Genomic DNA, 19,219 nt, shown 5'->3' with positions numbered 1-19,219 from the left:
TGAAGCACTTAGCGGAGAGGAAAGTGATAAGGAACAGTCAGCATGGATTCACCAAGGGAAAGTCATGCCTGACTAATCTAATTACCTTCTATGACAAGATAGGTTTCAGAGTAACAGCCGTGTTAGTCTGTATTCGCAAAAAGAAAAGGAGTACTTGTGGCACCTTAGAGGCTGGAAATGGCCCAACTTGACGATCACTTTAGATAAGCTATTACCAGCAGGACAGTGGGGTGGGAGGAGGTATTGTTTCATGATCTCTGTGTGTATATAAAGTCTGCTGCAGTTTCCATGGTATGCATCCGATGAAGTGAGCTGTAGCTCACAAAAGCTCATGCTCAAATAAGTTGGTTAGTCTCTAAGGTGCCACAAGTACTCCTTTTCTTATGACAAGATAATTGGGTCTGTGGATGAGGGGAAAGCAGTGGACATGTTGTTCCTTGACTTTAGCAAAGCTTTTGACCCAGTCTCCCACAGTATTCTTGCCAGCAAGTTAAAGAAGTATGGGCTATGAATGGACTATAAGGTGGATAGAAAGCTGGCTAGATTGTCGGGCTCAACGGGTAGTGATCAATGGCTCCATGTCTAGTTGGCAGCCGGTATCAAGTGGAGTGCCCCAAGGGTCGGTCCTCAGGCCGGTTTTGTTCAATATCTTCATTAATGATCTGGAGGATGGTGTAGATTGCACCCTCAGCAAGTTTGCAGATGACACTCAAGTGGGAGGAGAGGTAGATATGCTGGAAGGTAGGGATAGGATACAGAGGGACCTAGACAAATTAGAGGACTGAGCCAAAAGAAATCTGATGAGGTTCAACAAGGACAAGTGCAGAGTCCTGCACTTAGGATGGAAGAATCCCATACACCGCTACGGACTAGGGACCGAATGGCTAGGCAACAATTCTGCAGAAAAGGACCTAGGGGTTACAGTGGATGAGAAGCTGGATATGAGTCAATAGTGTGTCCTTGTTGCAAGAAGGCCAATGGCATTTTGGGATGTATAAGTAGGGGCATTGCCAGCAGATCAAGGGACGTGATCATTCCCCTCTATTTGACAGTGGTGAGGCCTCATCTGGAGTACTGTGTCTAGTTTTGGGCCCCACACTACAAGAAGGATGTGGAAAAATTGGAAAATTTCCAGCAGAGGGCAACAAAAATGATTAGGGGTCTGGAACACATGACTTATGAGGAGAGCCTGAGAGAACTGGGATCGTTTAGTCTGCGGAAGAGAAGAATGAGGGGGGATTTGATAGCTGCTTTCAACTACCTGAAAAGGGGTTCCAAAGACAATGGATCTAGCCTTTTCTCAGTGGTAGCAGATGACAGAATGAGGAGTAATGGTCTCAAGTTGCAGTGGGGGAGGTTTAGGTTGGATATTCGGAAAAACTTTTTCACTAGGAGGGTGGAGAAACACTGGAATGCGTTACCTAGGGAGGTGGTGGAATCTCCTTCCTTCCAAGTTTTTTAAGGTCAGGCTTGACAAAGCCCTGGCTGGGATGATTTAGTTGGGGATCTGCCCTGCTTTGAGCAGGGGGTTGGACTAGATGACCTCCTGAGGTCCCTTCCAACCCTGATATTCTATGATTCAGGTTCCGCCCTTCACAGGTGTTTAAAGATGGAGAGAGATTATTTGTGCCTTCTCCCTGCATTGCGCAGGGAGGAGATGTAATCTGGATGTTGATGTAGATGCTCTTCAAATTCTAGTGAATATACAACCCTACTAAAAGACAGGTGGATGTAGAGCTCTTGGGTAAATGTGGGGAGGGTTGAATATTGATCTATTCTAGTTTGCTAGCTACACACAGCAAAAATATCGAAGCTCAAAAATCCCCATGTGAGGTGTGCGAAAACCTCTCTCTCTAAGGCAAATCGTACCTCAGTTTTGTAATTATTGGGCTCAGAGATCTTAGGTGTGTATAGATTCTGTATCCATCACTCTTTCTGGAGGATTGCATGCTCCAGCAGCGCAACAGTTAGAAATTTTTCTCTGGAACACTAGGAAGGAAAAAGAAAAGGAGGACTTGTGGCAAATTTGTTAGTCTCTAAGGTGCCACAAGTCCTCCTTTTTCTTTTTGCGGATACAGACTAACACGGCTGCTACTAGGAAGGAAAATTTTCTGATTCCCTCCTGATGACCTTCATGGTAAATAGGAGGGGAGTGCCCAGTCCAACTAAACAATGTTATGTACCTAGAACATAACACTTTCTGTGTAAATTCATAGGAGCCAGATGTCGTTGAAAACTTTACTCTCCTAGCACAAACTATCCCATCATTTTTTATCTTTCAAATGCTTAGCTTTTTTTAAAAAAAGATAATCCTGTAGATGACCTTAGCGAGAAATACCTGTCTTAAATACTGCAGCATTCTAATTTATTGGGGAGGGGGAACATACTGTCTGTCCCATAAAGTGTCCCATGACAGGCTCTCCATTAAAGGCTTGCATAAAGGGCCTGTCACAACAGTTCCTACACTTACATAAGAGCAAGGAGCACTCCCTTAGTCCATCCCAGGAGCTCATAGTGTCCCACAGAGTGATAATTAGGTAAGGCTATGGAAGAGTGGGCCAGCCACACCATTGGGAACAAACTGCACAATACTGAAGGATGGTGCAGACCACCTGCTCACTGAAGTGTTTGGGGAGGAATTGTTCCTCCCAGTGGTGATATACAATGCCTTCCCAAGATTCTGCACCCTCTCTCACTTTAGTTCTGTACCCTTTCCTACTTGGGGCAACGGCTAAATGCCACAATTTAACTCTTAATCATATGCATGCTTCCTATAGTTAGCAAAGAAATTCCATATAGCAACACAGTGGCATATGCTTTTAAGTTATTTCTAAATTAGAATGTCCCTGGCTTTTACAAATGATGTGTTAATCGAGATTCTGCTGAATCAATGTCCTCTCTCTTTGCCAGCAGTAAGCGATAATGAAAACTATACAACACTGATGAATATTTGAATTCAGAAATAATTTATTATTGGGTAGTTCAGATACTTCTGCTATAAAATCACTAATTTCACCACATCTATACTAACAGATTAGAATTAGAGAAATTGTATAGAGAAGATGGTCTGGATAAACTATGAAGTACAGACTGAATTTTGTTTGTAGAGTCATAGATATTAGACTAAAATTTATTTTGGACAGAGAAATTTAAAAGATTGTCACTTTCTCATATGGTTGGTAGAGGTTGGTTAGATATTAATAATTCACTAATCCAGCCTTGTAGGAAATTGTAGCAGTTTTGGGAAGGTTGACTCAGGCACCACTATAGGAAATATTTTAAAAAGAATTAAGGTTTGCAAGAATATTTTCAAAATGTTAATTTCATTTTTTTGTAATTAGAGGCTTCTAGTAATTCTTGCATCCTATAATATTATTCAAAAGTGATATAAGGTTTAATTGAGATATATATTACACACCACGGTGCTTTTCAGAAAAGTTTGCCTATTTAAATGAAAAGCACAATTCTAAGTAATTTTTAAGAGGCTGTGGAATAGAAATTCCCAATACTTTAATCTTCCCATAGTTCATTTAAAAACCAGAGTTATCCAAACAAATTGCATACATTAATTCAATGTGGGAGGAAAATAACTGGATTTGTTGGAAATATATATATATGTAACCTGCATATTTCATTATTTTATATCCTCTGACATTGTTTTCAATCCTGCAATGTTTTCATCCTCTCTGCTTATGTGAAAAGTGCAACTGAGATGACAAATAATGAAGGCAAGAGGTAACAGCCCTGGCTCTAGATGGGGGAGGGAGGGAAATCCCTCTGAAGCAAATCCACTCCAAATATATTAAATCTTGGGTGTTTACACATACCTTTTCTCTAATCAAGGTACGAGACACTAGGCTGCATATTTTCCAAGTATGAACTAAATATTTCCACTCCACCCAATCAAAGGCTTTCTTTGCATATGAGGATGGAGCTACTAATGAGGTTTTCTTTTTCAGATTGAATGGAGAACATTCAGGGCTTTTTTGTTGTCAGTATCATATCTACTTTTCATTGCATATAAAGCCCCTTTAATCCTCACTTACTATTTCCTAAAGTGTTTTTCATCCTGGTTGCTTAGATGCTTGCCATTACTTTTATACGGCCCCAATGCAACAAAGCATAGATGAGTAGTTCTATTGAAATCACTGCAACCACTTACATGTTTGAAGTTCAACATGTGCTAAAAAGTTTTGCTGATCATGACATGAAAACAAAATAGGTCTCTAAATATGATCCTTGTCTTTTCCATCTGTATGTTCTAATGAAATAGATGCTAACATCATAGGAGGTCCTAATGTCTTGCGCCTCATTTCTGCAAAGCACTTATGCACATGTTTAACTTTATGTAAATGTTTAGCTTCAGTACAAAAGTCCATCACTATACTGCAAAGCACTGAGCCTGAGCTTAATTTTAAGCATGTGTTTAAGTTCTTTGCTAAATAGGGATGGATTTACTCCAGTGCTTAAAGTTGAAGATATTTGTAAATGCTCTGCTGAATTGAGGCCTTAGACAACATTAAATATATCTGTCAAATACGGTTCCATATTTTTTCCCTAAATTGTATAGTATAACCATGGCATCATGTTGGGTTATCTAGATGCTCTTTGGTAGGATGGCCAAGTTATTTGTAAATTAGTAATATTTTCTATGTTACCTAAATTGTCTGACAAATAACTTTTCATAGTGTGTTATATACTGTAAAGCTGTGTCTTTAATTTAATTGAGTTAAATTGTGATCTTTGCATCTGTTCCTTGATCTGGTATGCAAAGCATTTGTTTTTCCTTCCTCTGTTTTTTTCATAAAACTGTGATTTTTTTTTCATCTACCTTTGTATTTTCAGTCATAAGTGCATTTAATTTACATTTTTCATTGTATAATTTTCTACAAGTATAGCATTCTGTTTTTTTATTAATTTTTTAAACTCCTTCTGCAGTGATTGGTTTTTTAATGTAAGGTTAATCAAGGCCAATATTATCAAACTTGGGTGCCTAAACTTGGATTTATGCACCTGACTCTAGACACCCATGCTTAAAAATGTTAGTGCATATTTTCTATTTTGAAAGATCTCTAAGGAGGTAAGGTGACCTCTGTTCACAGACTTAGTGCCCCAATAAGATTGTGCGTGAAGCCAGGTATATTATATATAACTTGTAGCCATGGACAAGGACCATATTGGGACAAGCACTGTACAAATACAGAACAAAAAGACGGTCTATTCATGAAGGGTGAATATTCAGACTGTATGTAAGTGATGCTTAGGTAGGCGAATTACGATAACTGTCACAGCCCCTTAATCGCAGTTGCCTGGGGCACCAGGACTCACAGGATCTGTATGAACAAGGATTTTTGACATTATATTATCTCTAGACCATCATTCTGCTCACTCTACGCTTGTATTATGTCCCCTAAATCCTTTGTCTGTTTTGTCTCTTTGAATTATTTTAGTCTGCTTGTACAGACTATACTACGGGGGCCTGATTTCAGTTGGGGTCCCCAGACATTTTTCTAATACAAATATTATCTATGTCCCTTTCTAGCCCATCCTCAGCCTGTCCAAAAGTGGCCTTCTGTACTAGCCTTACACAGACCTGCAAGGAGATGTAGTGCATATAAAAACAGTTTTAAAATTGTAAGCCATCACTTTAAATGTCAGGGATTTTCCTGGTCCTGCTTGCAGGCTATGAGGATCTGGAAGGAAGGGTGTGATCTGAGTCAAATTGGCTGTCTGCATACTGACTGCTATCTAAAGTGAGGTGCTCTGTTTAGGGAGCAGCCTGCTTTGCCTCGCTCTGTTTTGGGATTCCTGTGTTATCATTTTGATTTGTAATAAATAAAGTAGTTATGTTGCAACCTTCCAGCAAGAGTATTTTGTTATTTTTTTATCTGATTTTCTCCACTTGTATGCTGACAAACATAAAAGGAGACCATTTCCCTGGCAAGTAGGGTGTGCTCAGCCAGTTGCCCCTTTAACACTAATCCCTCCACAGAGGTGTTCAGAGCTCTGGATAGCAAGCAAAGAAAGAACAATTATAAATAAAATATTTGTCTCCAACATTCACCTAACATTTGCCAACATACCAGTCAGAAAACTTATGAATGCAGGCAAATACAACAAAAGATATTCAAACTGGGATATTTTCACAACACTTTCTCAGATGTACGTTATACTTCGCAAACTGGTTAGGTGTCAAAGAAATCAACCGATCATTATACTGTCATTGGTGTAAGATTAATATAAGTACCTTGTTTTATAAAGCATATGTCATATCCAATATCAGCTCAGTACTAGATGTGCATAAGTTAGCAAATATCAAATACTATACAAATTCATCTTTCAGTTAATTCCTGACCTCCGCCTGTTGCAAGAGATAGTCCAAGCCATCTACAATATCTGCTCAGCTCAAGGAGAATTTCATAAACTAGATTTATTTTGGCTCTGAATATCAACGCAACACACTGATTCATACAACAGAGGTTATCCTGAGTCAGAATCTACACATTTCCAAAAAAAGTCAGTGTTACTAAACTAACTCTGAAGTGCAGGGGTGTTGACTATTTTCTGATGTTACTTGATGCTTAGGGCTTGCTTCTAATCTCATGCCACTGTAAACCAGGAGTGACTCCACTGAAATAATGGAGGTAAAGGAGTTTTACACCAGTACAAGAACTACATCAATCCCTATTATCTGGGGGGAAATTTCTTTCTATTGTACTCTAGATAGCCTACTTATAACTGCATCTACCTGGTTGTTACATTTTTGGCTTTCAAGTAGTCCTTAAGGATTCTGACAGCTATGCTGTTTTATTCCCATTTTGAAATAAGAAGCAGTACTGGAAATCTAACCCCCATCCAAACCACACTGCTCAGTTATTGCTGGCAACTGTAACAGCATCCTCTCAGCCCTGGTCTACACTAGGACTTTAGGTCGAATTTAGCAACGTTAAATCGATTTAAACCTGCACCCGTCCACACAGTGAAGCCCTTTATTTCGACTTAAAGGGCTCTTAAAATCGATTTCCTTACTCCACCCCTGACAAGTGGATTAGCGCTTAAATCGACGTTCCCAGCTCGAATTTGGGGTACTGTGGACACAATTCGATGGTATTGGCCTCCGGGAGCTATCCCAGAGTGCTCCATTCTGACCGCTCTGGACAGCACTCTCAACTCAGATGCACTGGCCAGGTAGACAGGAAAAGAACCGCGAACTTTTGAATCTCATTTCCTGTTTGGCCAGCGTGGCAAGCTGCAGGTGACCATGCAGAGCTCATCAGCACAGGTGACCATGATGGAGTCCCAGAATCGCAAAAGAGCTCCAGCATGGACCGAACGGGAGGTACGGGATCTGATCGCTGTTTGGGGAGAGGAATCCGTGCTATCAGAACTCCGTTCCAGTTTTCGAAATGCCAAAACCTTTGTGAAAATCTCCCAGGGCATGAAGGACAGAGGCCATAACAGGGACCCGAAGCAGTGCCGCGTGAAACTGAAGGAGCTGAGGCAAGCCTACCAGAAAACCAGAGAGGCGAACAGCCGCTCTGGGTCAGAGCCCCAAACATGCCGCTTCTATGATGAGCTGCATGCCATTTTAGGGGGTTCAGCCACCACTACCCCAGCCGTGTTGTTTGACTCCTTCAATGGAGATGGAGGCAATACGGAAGCAGGTTTTGGGGACGAAGAAGATGATGATGAGGAGGAGGTTGTAGATAGCTCACAGCAAGCAAGCGGAGAAACCGGTTTTCCCGACAGCCAGGAACTGTTTCTCACCCTAGACCTGGAGCCAGTACCCCCCGAACCCACCCAAGGCTGCCTCCTGGACCCAGCAGGCGGAGAAGGGACCTCTGGTGAGTGTACCTTTTAAAATGCTATACATGGTTTAAAAGGAAGTATGTGAAAGGATTACTTTGCCCTGGCATTTGCGGTTCTCCTAGATGTAGTCCTAAAGCCTTTGCAAAAGGTTTCTGGGGAGGGCAGCCTTATTTCGTCCTTCATGGTAGGACACTTTATCACTCCAGGCCAGTAACACATACTCGGGAATCACTGTAGAACAAAGCATTGCAGTGTATGTTTGCTGGCATTCAACCAAAATCCGTTCTTTCTCTCTCTGTGTTATCCTCAGGAGAGTGAGATATAATTCATGGTCACCTGGTTGAAATAGGGTGCTTTTCTTCAGGGACACTCAGTATAGCCCATTCCTGCTGGGCTGTTTGCCTGTGGCTGAACAGAAATGTTCCCCGCTGTTAGCCACAGGGAGGGGGGAAGGTTGAGGGGGTAGCCACGCGGTGGGAGGAGGCAAAATGCGACCTTGTAACGAAAGCACATGTGCTATGTATGTAATGTTAACAGCAAGGTTTACCCTGAAAGAGTGTAGCGACTGTTTTATAAAATGTGTCTTTTTAAATACCGCTGTCCCTTTTTTTTTCTCCACCAGCTGCATGTGTTTCAATGATCACAGGATCTTCTCCTTCCCAGAGGCTAGTGAAGCTTAGAAAGAAAAAAAAACGCACTCGCGATGAAATGTTCTCCGAGCTCATGCTGTCCTCCCACACTGACAGAGCACAGACGAATGCGTGGAGGCAAATAATGTCAGAGTGCAGGAAAGCACAAAATGACCGGGAGGAGAGGTGGAGGGCTGAAGAGAGTAAGTGGCGGGCTGAAGAGAGTAAGTGGCGGGCTGAAGACAGGGCTGAAGCTCAAATGTGGCGGCAGCGTGATGAGAGGAGGCAGGATTCAATGCTGAGGCTGCTGCAGGACCAAACCAGAATGCTCCAGTGTATGGTTGAGCTGCAGCAAAGGCAGCTGGAGCACAGACTGCCACTGCTGCCCCTCTGTAACCAACCGCCCTCCTCCCCAAGTTCCATAGCCTCCACACCCAGACGCCCAAGAACGCGGTGGGGGGGCCTCCGGCCAACCAGCCACTCCACAACAGAGGATTGCCCAAAAAAAAGAAGGCTGTCATTCAATAAATTTTAAAATTGTAAACTTTTGAAGTGCTGTGCGGCATTTTCCTTCCCTCCTCCACCACCCCTCCTGGGATACCTTGGTAGTCATCTCCCTATTTGTGTGATGAATGAATAACGAATGCATGACTGTGAAGCAGCAGTGACTTTATTGCCTCTGCAAGCGGTGATTAAAAGGAGGAGGGGAGGGTGGTTAGCTTACAGGGAAGTAGAGTGAACCAAGGGGCGGGCGGTTTCATCAAGGAGAAACAAACAAAACTTTCACACTGTAGCCTGGCCAGTCATGAAACTGGTTTTCAAAGCTTCTCTGATGCGTACCGCGCCCTCCTGTGCTCTTCTAACCGCCCTGGTGTCTGGCTGCGCGTAACCAGCAGCTAGGCGATTTGCCTCAACCTCCCACCCCGCCATAAACGTCTCCCCCTTACTCTCACAGATATTGTGGAGCACACAGCAAGCAGTAATAACAGTGGGAATATTGGTTTCGCTGAGGTCTAAGCGAGTCAGTAAACTGCGCCAGCGCGCCTTTAAACGTCCAAATGCACATTCTACCACCATTCTGCACTTGCTCAGCCTGTAGTTGAACAGCTCCTGACTACTGTCCAGGCTGCCTGTGTACGGCTTCATGAGCCATGGCATTAAGGGGTAGGCTGGGTCCCCAAGGATACATATAGGCATTTCAACATCCCCAACAGTTATTTTCTGGTCTGGGAAGAAAGTCCCTTCCTGCAGCTTTTGAAACAGACCAGAGTTCCTGAAGATGCGAGCGTCATGCACCTTTCCCGGCCATCCCACGTTGATGTTGGTGAAACGTCCCTTGTGATCCACCAGAGCTTGCAGCACTATCGAAAAGTACCCCTTGCGGTTTATGTACTCGCCGGCTTGGTGCTCTGGTGCCAAGATAGGGATATGGGTTCTGTCTATAGCCCCACCACAGTTAGGGAATCCCATTGCAGCAAAGCCATCCACTATGACCTGCACATTTCCCAGGGTCACTACCCTGGATATCAGCAGATCTTTGATTGCGTGAGCTACTTGCATCACAGCAGCCCCCACAGTAGATTTGCCCACTCCAAATTGATTCCCAACTGACCGGTAGCTGTCTGGCGTTGCAAGCTTCCACAGGGCTATCGCCACTCGCTTCTCAACTGTGAGGGCTGCTCTCATCCTGGTATTCATGCACTTCAGGGCAGGGGAAAGCAAGTCACAAAGTTCCATGAAAGTGCCCTTACGCATGCGAAAGTTTTGCAGCCACTGGGAATCGTCCCAGACCTGCAACACTATGCGGTCCCACCAGTCTGTGCTTGTTTCCCGAGCCCAGAATTGGCGTTCCACAGCATGAACCTGCCCCATTAGCACCATGATGCATGCATTGTCAGGGCCCATGCTTTCAGAGAAATCTGTGTCCATGTCCTGATCACTCACGGGACCGCGCTGACATCGCCTCCTCGCCCGGTATCGCGTTGCCATGTTCTGGTGCTGCATATACTGCTGGATAATGCGTGTGGTGGTTGATGTGCTCCTAATTGCCAAAATGAGCTCAGCGGCCTCCATGCTTGCCTTGGTATGGCGTCCGCACAGAAAAAAGGCGCGGAACGATTGTCTGCCGTTGCTCTGACGGAGGGAGGGGCGACTGATGACACCGCTTACAGGGTTGGCTTCAGGGAGCTAAAATCAACAAAGGGTGTGCCTGTACATCAAGGAGTATTTCAGGCAGGACTGCACGGAGGGTTCCAATAAGAAATGGTGCACCAAAGTTATCGTTGTTATTGGAACAAGGAGGTTAGCCTGGCCTCTGATTGATACATGGCTAGATTAACCTTGCTGCGCCTTCTCTGTGACTGACTGCAGTGTGATCTAGACAGGGGAGGAGGAAAATGAGTACAAAACAAATCTGGTCTATTTCTTGTTCTGACCCACTCCATCTATCCTTTACATCTTTGGCTGGCAGCAGACAAAAAAGGCGCGAAATGATTGTCTGCCCTTGCTTTCACGGGGGGAGGGAGGGTGGGAACGGGGTCCTGACGATATGTACCCAGAACCACCCGCGACAATGTTTTAGCCCCATCAGGCATTGGGATATCAACCCAGAATTCCAATGGGCAGCGGAGACTGCGGGAACTGTGGGATAGCTACCCACAGTGCAACGCTCCGGAAGTCGACGCTTGCCTCGGTACTGTGGAAGCGCTCCGCCGAGTTAATGCACTTAATGCACTTAGAGCATTTTCTGTGGGGACACACACACTCGAATATATAAAACCGATTTCAAAAAAACCGACTTCTATAAATTCGACCTAATTTCGTAGTGTAGACATACCCTCAGATTAAAGTACTAGGTTTTCTCACTGTTCTGTACAGTATAGTATAGTATTGAGTAATCGCTTCTGCCCTTTTTTGGGAGCCCATTGACACCACAAGAGTCATCAGTCACCCAAATCTGGGAACAAATCTCCCTATACGTTTTACTATTTTTGCTCTCTTCTCTGTCTTTTAATATTTCCTCAAGACTCTCAAGGGTTTAGTTATGTACCCTTACTTGATTGTTTGGTCTCTCCTTTCCTCTTTTTAAAGAGCATTGCCTCAGCACTGCAGAAGTTGATAGATGCATTCCTCACCACCACAGATTTTCATTGATGTATTCAGGGAAGTTAAACGACCACATGAGAGAGAGGTGAGGGCTCTTGAAGTTCACATGTGTGGGTCATCCCAGGTGTGAACATCTTTAACATGGGAGTGTTTCACACACAATAAATGTTGCTGTAATCTAGTGGTAAACCAGACAGGCATGCTGCCCTACTGCTTCATTTCTGTCCAAGCATACCGCCAGTGACTGAACAAAGTGAATTTTGAAGTGACTGAGAGCAAGGTGATGAATGTTTCATATTATTAGGGACTAGATGCAAGATCATTTGGATTCTAGTAGCTATTGAGGCCCGGGAAAGAGTCAAAGCTAGGGTCAGTAGCTTTCTTCATTCTCCTAGAAGACCGAGAATAAAACTGTAATCATACTGCTTTTTTAAAATGTGGTGGCCGTAGCTAATGGCCCCAGTAAACAAGCAATTTAATAAAAGTATCTGCTGCTACAATTTGTGCATGTGTTAATTTACAGTGCTGGCAACAGTGGACCGGAAAGGCTGGCTGCTAGAAAAAACAGAACCGAGTAGAAAGCAGTCATGTCTTTCTGGCACTGAATCAACTTTCTCCGGGCAACAGGGAGGGTTTCAGACACAGCTGAGCGAAAATGTTTTTGAAGAGTTTGCAAACATTTTATCAAAATAAAAATGGCACTTCCCACAATTATCTGAATCGATCATAGTTTCATCCATTTAATGGCTCAGAAGGAAAACACTCAATTTAACATTATTTTAAGCATGATTCTAAGATATGAAGACCTCTAGTCCACATAAATAAACATCATCCCTCAAAATATGGCCTCATTCTTCCATTAGTTTCCTACTGATATTCATATAAGTGAATGAAATGAAATGGATCAAGTATGCAAATGGACCTTTCACAAATAGCACCATGGAGCGAGTGGTTTGTAAATGAGGATGTAACATAAAATGAGCCCATTGCATATAAATCTATATACATGGCAGGTATATAGGGTTTGGGGGTTTTTTTGTATATAAGAATACACAACTTCCCAAACCCCTCGTCCAGAGGCATAGCTAGACAAATATCTGAGCAGAACCATCACATCAAATATGACTGCATGTACTTGCAATTATCTGGAGTGACTGCGACACAAGAAAACTGGATGTAAAATAAGCTAGGCAGCTAATAAATTTGGCTCAGTGATTCTTTCCTTCAGAAAGGTCCCCAGCTATTTTTAAGTATTCAGCATAAATTTTCAAAAGTGCCTAAGTTGCATGAAAAAACAGGAAGAGATTTAAAGTGTCCTGAAATTCTCTAGGCCTGCTAGCTCTTTTCCTAAAGTCTTTTCCTCTATCTGTCTATCCCTCTGTTATTTGTTTGGGCAACCCTCCTGCTTATAAAAATTTGGCCATCCAATTAGGGAATGGAAGCTAGGCCATATGATTTAGATCACCACTCATATAAACCAACTACTGAATTCCAATTACCCAATACAGGAAGGAATATTTCTTCAAACAGTTCGAGAAGAAAACCACACCAGTTCCAAGGGGCTTGTTAAAAATGTTCAGCAAACAATTTTAAACAATGAACAATTCTAGGAAAATTCTTATTGATTAACAGATCATTCACAAGCAGGAAAAGAGACCGAAAAGTTTGCTCGTAAGAGGGTTCATACAGCTCTGCATTCAGATGGGCACATTGCTTTTGGATAAAGAGTGAAATTCAAAGGGGATTCTGGAAGAAGAGTTTGTGCGAGGCAAAGAGACCATCTTGAGGCATAATGACGGTCTGTTGTGTCCCCCGAGTTTCTGGGAGTCACACAGCAGACTCCGGACAAACTGAGCACAGAGGCAGACTCACTGAGCAAATGAGTTGGAGTAGTGGGTGCCTGTGCCTCACTGGTAACACTTCAGCTGTTACCAGCCTTCCATGCTTTGGGGTTGCATTAAGATATAAAATGACAAGGGGATTTGTAACCCTTCTGCCCGTCACAGTTGGCAGCAACAAGGGCCGGGTTCAACATCTAGGGGATCCATTCCAATAACACAATGCAAACCGGCTCGAGCCCCCACCCAGTGACCTGGGACAAATATATACCACCCCCGCTGGGCGCCTCCAAGAGGCAATACTTCCCCTCTCGCAAGCACATAGTCTGTGTGTAGCAAAAAGCCTTTTAATAACAGAGAGAAACAATGTGGCATTATGTTGGGGAAACACCACCAACAGGATTTGTAACACAACCCATGAGCAAAAAACCCACCCCAAGCAAATTGGGGCATGCCCTTTTCCTTTGGTTCTTGAGTCCAGCAACCCGAAATCACCCAAAGTCCCAAAAGTCCAATGACCCAAAAGTCTCTGTCCCTGGTCAGGGCAGCCCCAGAGTTCGAAAGTTGATCTGCAGAGCTTTACCTCCTAACCTGGGTGGAGATGGGGGGCAGAAGAGAGGTAAGGGGCACCTTACATGATCTGAAGCTGACCGCCCCACAGCTCCATAGGCCTTCACTCCACTCTGCCAGCCGCCCCACAAACTGCTTCGCTCCGCTCCACTCCCCACAAGCAACTCCCGCCATCCCACAAACTGCTCCACCGGCCGGTCCCCGAACTGCTCCGAGTCCCACAAGCAGCTTCCACCGTCCTATGAATTGCTCCACCGGCCTGTCCTGTCCTGCTGCGCTATAGAGGCAGACGTGACCACTGGATTGGCCTCCGGAGGGACCCTGGGCAGCTCTGGAAATGGGCCAATGGCACCAAATTCAACAACCTGTAAGTCCTCTGTGAATTCCCTGGGCTTTGGGTCCCTGGCGTCTGAGATAGCGAGTTCAGGCCGACGCACCAGTCAGTGCTATGTACTCTGTGTATTAGTGATGGGTGGAAGCAAGTGTTGTCTGCTGGGAGACTGGCCAAAGCTTTCAGATCTGTCTGGCTTTAGTGGGGCCATCTGCGTTAAAGATGCCTGATAGTCACAAATGCTGAGTGCCTGGGGCTGCCGTGAGAACTGGGGTACAGTAGAGATGGCCCAGACGACATCCCAAGAGGGATTTCAGTGGAATGTGGGTGTGATCAAATAACCAAACCCCAGTTGATCCGATAGCAGGGTTTGACCCTGGACCATCAGCGCTGAAAGAACGGCAGAGTAGGTCACGCTGGCGGGAGAATGGCACTACATGTCCAGGAAAGCATAGAGTAAAAATCTTAAACAAATGCAGCTGTATCCTAGCATCTCTCAGAATAGAAATTCCACACTTGAAGAATAGGAATCTAGCAGCAGGAATATACTACTGACCAGGATGGGGACTGTGAAATTTACGGAGATTAGAGAGGCTACAGAAGCAGAAAACCCAATAATAATGGGGGTTTTCAACTATCCCCATATTGTCTGGGAACATGTCCCCTCTGGATGGGATGCAGAGAAGTGATTTTTAGACACCATCAATGACGGCTTGTTGGAGCAGCTAATCCTGGCACCCACAAGGGAAGGGGCCATTCTTGATTTAGGCCTAAGCGGAGCACAGGGTCCGGTCCAAGTGGGGAATGTAGCTGAACTGCTCGGTAATAGTGACCATAATGTAATTAAATTTAACATTTAACAGCTCACTTCATCGGATACATTCAGTGGAAAATAACAGTGAGTAAATTTATATACACACACAACATGAAAAATGAGTGTTTAACACGCATACTGTAAGGAGAGTGATCACTTAAGATGAGCTATTACCAGCAGGGGAGTGGGGTGGGGGGAGAGAGAGAAAACCTTTTGAAGTGATAATTAAGGTGGGCCATTTCCAGCACATTTCCAGGAGTTTACAAGAGCATCTGAAGAACAGTGGTGGTCGGGGGGGGGGGGGAGGGGGAGAAATAGTTTTAAACAACCATTTTTTCATGTTCCTTCTATATATGAATTTACTCACTGTTATTTTCCACTGAATGCATCTGATGAAGTGAGCTGTAGCTCATGAAAGCTTATGCTCAACTAAACTGGTTAGTCTCTAAGGTGCCACAAGTCCTCATTTTCTCCTTGCGAATACAGACTAACACGGCTGCTACTCTGAAACCTGTCACAATTAAATGAATAGGCAGCAGGTCTGACACAAACAAAAGGAAAAAGAAAAAGAGTACTTGTGGCACCTTAGAGACTAACCAATTTATTTGAGCATGAGCTTTCGTGAGCTACAGCTCACTTCATCGGATGCATACTGTGGAAACTGCAGAAGACATTATATACACACAGAGACCATGAAACAATAAATCCTCCCACCCCACTGTCCTGCTGGTAATAGCTTATCTAAAGTGATCATCAAGTTGGGCCATTTCCAGCACAAATCCAGGTTTTCTCACCCCCCCACCCCCATACACACACAAACTCACTCTCCTGCTGGTAATAGCTCATCCAAGGTGACCACTCTCCCTACAATGTGCATGACAATCAAGGTGGGCCATTTCCAGCACAAATCCAGGTTTTCTCACCCCCCCCCCCCCATACACACACAAACTCACTCTCCTGCTGGCAATAGCTCATCCAAACTGACCACTCTCCTTACAATGTGCATGATAATCAAGGTGGGTCATTTCCAGCATAAATCCAAGTTTAACCAGAACGTCGGGGGGGGGGGAGAAAAAAACAAGGGGAAATAGGCTACCTTGCATAATGACTTAACCACTCCCAGTCTCTATTTAAGCCTAAATTAATAGTATCCAATTTGCAAATGAATTCCAATTCAGCAGTTTCTCGCTGGAGTCTGGATTTGAAGTTTTTTTGTTTTAAGATAGCGACCTTCATGTCTGTGATTGTGTGACCAGAGAGATTGAAGTGTTCTCCGACTGGTTTATGAATGTTATAATTCTTGACATCTGATTTGTGTCCATTTATTCTTTTACGTAGAGACTGTCCAGTTTGACCAATGCACATGGCAGAGGGGCTTTGCTGGCACATGATGGAATATATCACATTGGTGGATGTACAGGTGAACTAGCCTCTGATAGTGTGGCTGATGTTATTAGGAAGTATTTCTTCACACAACACACAGTCAACCTGTGGAGCTTGTTGCCAGGGGATGTTGTGAAGGCCAATAGTATAACTCTGTTCAAACAAGAAGTAGATAAGTTCACAGAGGATAGCTCGACCAGTTCCTATCAGCCAGGGTGGTCAGGGATGCAACCCCATGTTCTGAGTGTCCATAAACATCTGACTGCCAGAAGCTGGGTGTGAATGGGATGGATCACTCGATAATGACCCCGTTCTGTTCATTCCCTCGGAAGCACCTACCGCTGGCCAGTATCGGAGGACAGGACACTGGGCTAGATGGGCCATTGGTCTGACCCATGTGGCCAGTCTTAGGTACTTACAGCTAAAAGAGCCCTTTGCGGTTGATGGGAAGCTGGAAAATGTGCCCAGAGGAGGCTTAGAAAACAAGTCAGTTGATGACCCGTTGTTTGATCCCAGTCAGATATTTTCCCATATTCCAGCAAGGATGCCCTGGTGTCGGCAGCAGTCTGTCTTTGTGATTGCATCATGAGCCCATCTGTTAGCCGGCCTGTTTGGGGTCTGTCCACACCGCAGCTGGCACCATGCCATTGCAGAGAAACTAAATGAATTCTTTGCAGCAGTCTTCACGGCTGATCGTGTGAGGGAGAATCCCAAAGCTGAGCCGTCCTTTTTAAGTGACAAATCTGAGGAACTGTCCCAGATGGAGGTGTCATTAGAGGAGGCTTTGGAACAAATTGAGAAACTAAACAGTAACAAGTCACCAGTCCCAGGAACTCAAATGTGAAATTGCAGGACTACTCACTGTAGTCTGTAACCTATCATTTAAATCCGCTTCTGTACCCGATGACTGGAGGATAGCTAATGTGACGCCAGTTTACCGGAACTGGGTAAACAGGCATCTCAGTGGGGTGTTAACCCTGAAATCTGCCACCCTGCGGGCGCCCGCCCCAGCAGAAGGCTCTGGGTGCATCATTGCCATCCCCTCAGAGAGCTCATCTGGGGTGATGCTGGTGGGGGAGTCACCCACAGCCAACTGCTCAGGTGGCTGTGAGCTGGGTTCTCCCTTCTCTGGGACAGATCTCACCCCGAGCCAGAGGCTGGTGGCCTGAGGGCAGGGAGATCCCAGCCTGCCCAAAGAATTTTGCTGGGCCTTCTCCTAGCGGAGCACATGTCTACTGTGAGTAGCCAGGATGGGACCATGGGGGAGGATTTGCCTGTGGACCTGGATCCCACCCTGTTCCCAGGTGGGAAGCGCTGGCCTCCAGCTCTGACGGGAAGCTCTGTGTGAGTGGCTGGGGTCACCCCATGGCCTCTGGGTTTGTGCTGCTGGCATTTCACTCCAGCCGCCCCCTGCAATACAGCTTGTCCTGACAGGCCTCTGGCCTGAGAGCTGATGTAAACTGTCCAGGGAGCCCTGGACCCAGCTCTTCTGTGCAGCATTACTCCTGCTCCTCGCCACGCTGAGAGTCACCTGGAACCTGCGCCCAGGGCAGTTTGGGTGGGTTGGGCCTGCAGGGGCCCATCCAGACCCAGCTGGGTGTGTGGGGGGCGAGAGTAGGAACTGGGTTAATACCCACCCAGCATAAATGCTCCATGGAGGTCAGTTGATCTTCGAACCTTTCCTGGCCTTGCTGCCCCACTGCCCCCTTTCTAGCTGGGTCCTGTGGCAGGTGCAGGAAGGGGAATCGTGAGGGGCTGTGAGTGCAGCAGCTCCCTGCACTGTGCGAGAGCGTCTCTCCCTGCCTGTGACTGATGGGAAATGTCCAACTCCTACCTGACACCAGCTCCCTGGCTTCTGTCTTGCAGGTTTCCGATCGGAGGAGGAGGAGACTGCGCGTATCTGAACGATGTGAATGAGGTCAGCAGCTGGCGATGCACCAGTGAGAGACCCTGGATCTGCACCAAACCCGATGCATTTACACAGGCACAGGAGGCTGCCGTGGTAGGGGGCTCGTAAGGAGAGTACTGTGGAATTAGTCCCGGAAAAGCCGGACTGATCTCTTGACAAGATCACATCTGAGCAATTCCAGAATATCGGGGAATGCTCTGCGCATCACTGGGCAGAGCACTGTGGACTTAGGTGAAAACCAGAGATGCTGTTTGCACATCTTGTCCCCCCACCCGTGCCATCTCTTTTTCCGCCAGTGGAACGGCTCAAATCCAGCCTTTCTAACCTACCTCAGCTGGACCAGGAGCTCTGCCTAACTGAGCCAAGGCACCAGCCTCAGCTTTCGCTGCCCTGACATTCCCCCACAGAGCTATGGGGGGATGTTCTACATTCCCGTGCCGCTGTCGTTCCCCCCCCGCCCCCGCCCAGGAACTTTTTAACAAAGTGTTTTTTATGGGTCAGTTTTTGGGGGTCTTTTGAAAACCCAATTGATTTTGAAGTTTGCAGGATTACACCACCAGTTCCTTTTTTTTTGCTGTTGCCAGATATTGCTTTGGATAAAAGCATGAATGTTTTAAACTGGTTTAAATATTCCATTTTTAGTTTTAAGAGCGCTGCACCCACCAAGGGAGTAGACCCCCTGTTACACTCCTCGTGGGACACCTAGGGCCTGGAACGTAGGAGCAAGAGGAGAAATGTCTGTTCTCTCCCTTCCTGGAGCCCAGTGGGTTTGCAAAGGGCAGGGAGGGGGTAGGTGTGACACAGACAGACCAGGTGGCAGGTCATGCCAAA

General features: G+C 45.3%; 3 protein-coding genes across 3 annotated transcripts in view; 2 read left to right on the top strand and 1 right to left on the bottom strand.

The window, feature by feature from the left end:
- Positions 1-19,219, bottom strand: part of LOC311530631 (C-type lectin domain family 2 member D-like) — a gene marked incomplete at both ends in the record, with an annotated part of 432,554 nt that overhangs the window by 59,788 nt on the left and 353,547 nt on the right.
- LOC311530626 (maestro heat-like repeat-containing protein family member 7) overlaps positions 1-19,219 on the top strand; it is a 94,269-nt gene that overhangs the window by 36,802 nt on the left and 38,248 nt on the right. The gene's annotated exons all lie outside the window — the stretch shown is intronic.
- On the top strand, positions 14,215-18,623 carry LOC311530209 (C-type lectin domain family 2 member D-like; the record flags this gene model as incomplete). The annotated part of the gene is made up of 2 exons (XM_084646681.1): positions 14,215-14,318; positions 18,346-18,623. Coding segments are annotated over 2 exons (255 nt in total), but the record flags the coding sequence as incomplete, so codon positions are not given.

The sequence above is a fragment of the Lepidochelys olivacea genome (assembly GCF_965140295.1).
Source record: "Lepidochelys olivacea isolate rLepOli2 genome assembly, chromosome: 14".
Lineage (NCBI taxonomy): Eukaryota > Metazoa > Chordata > Testudines > Cheloniidae > Lepidochelys > Lepidochelys olivacea.
The sequence above is the reverse complement of the archived record's forward strand: the minus strand, read 5'-3'. Positions and strand labels throughout refer to the sequence as shown.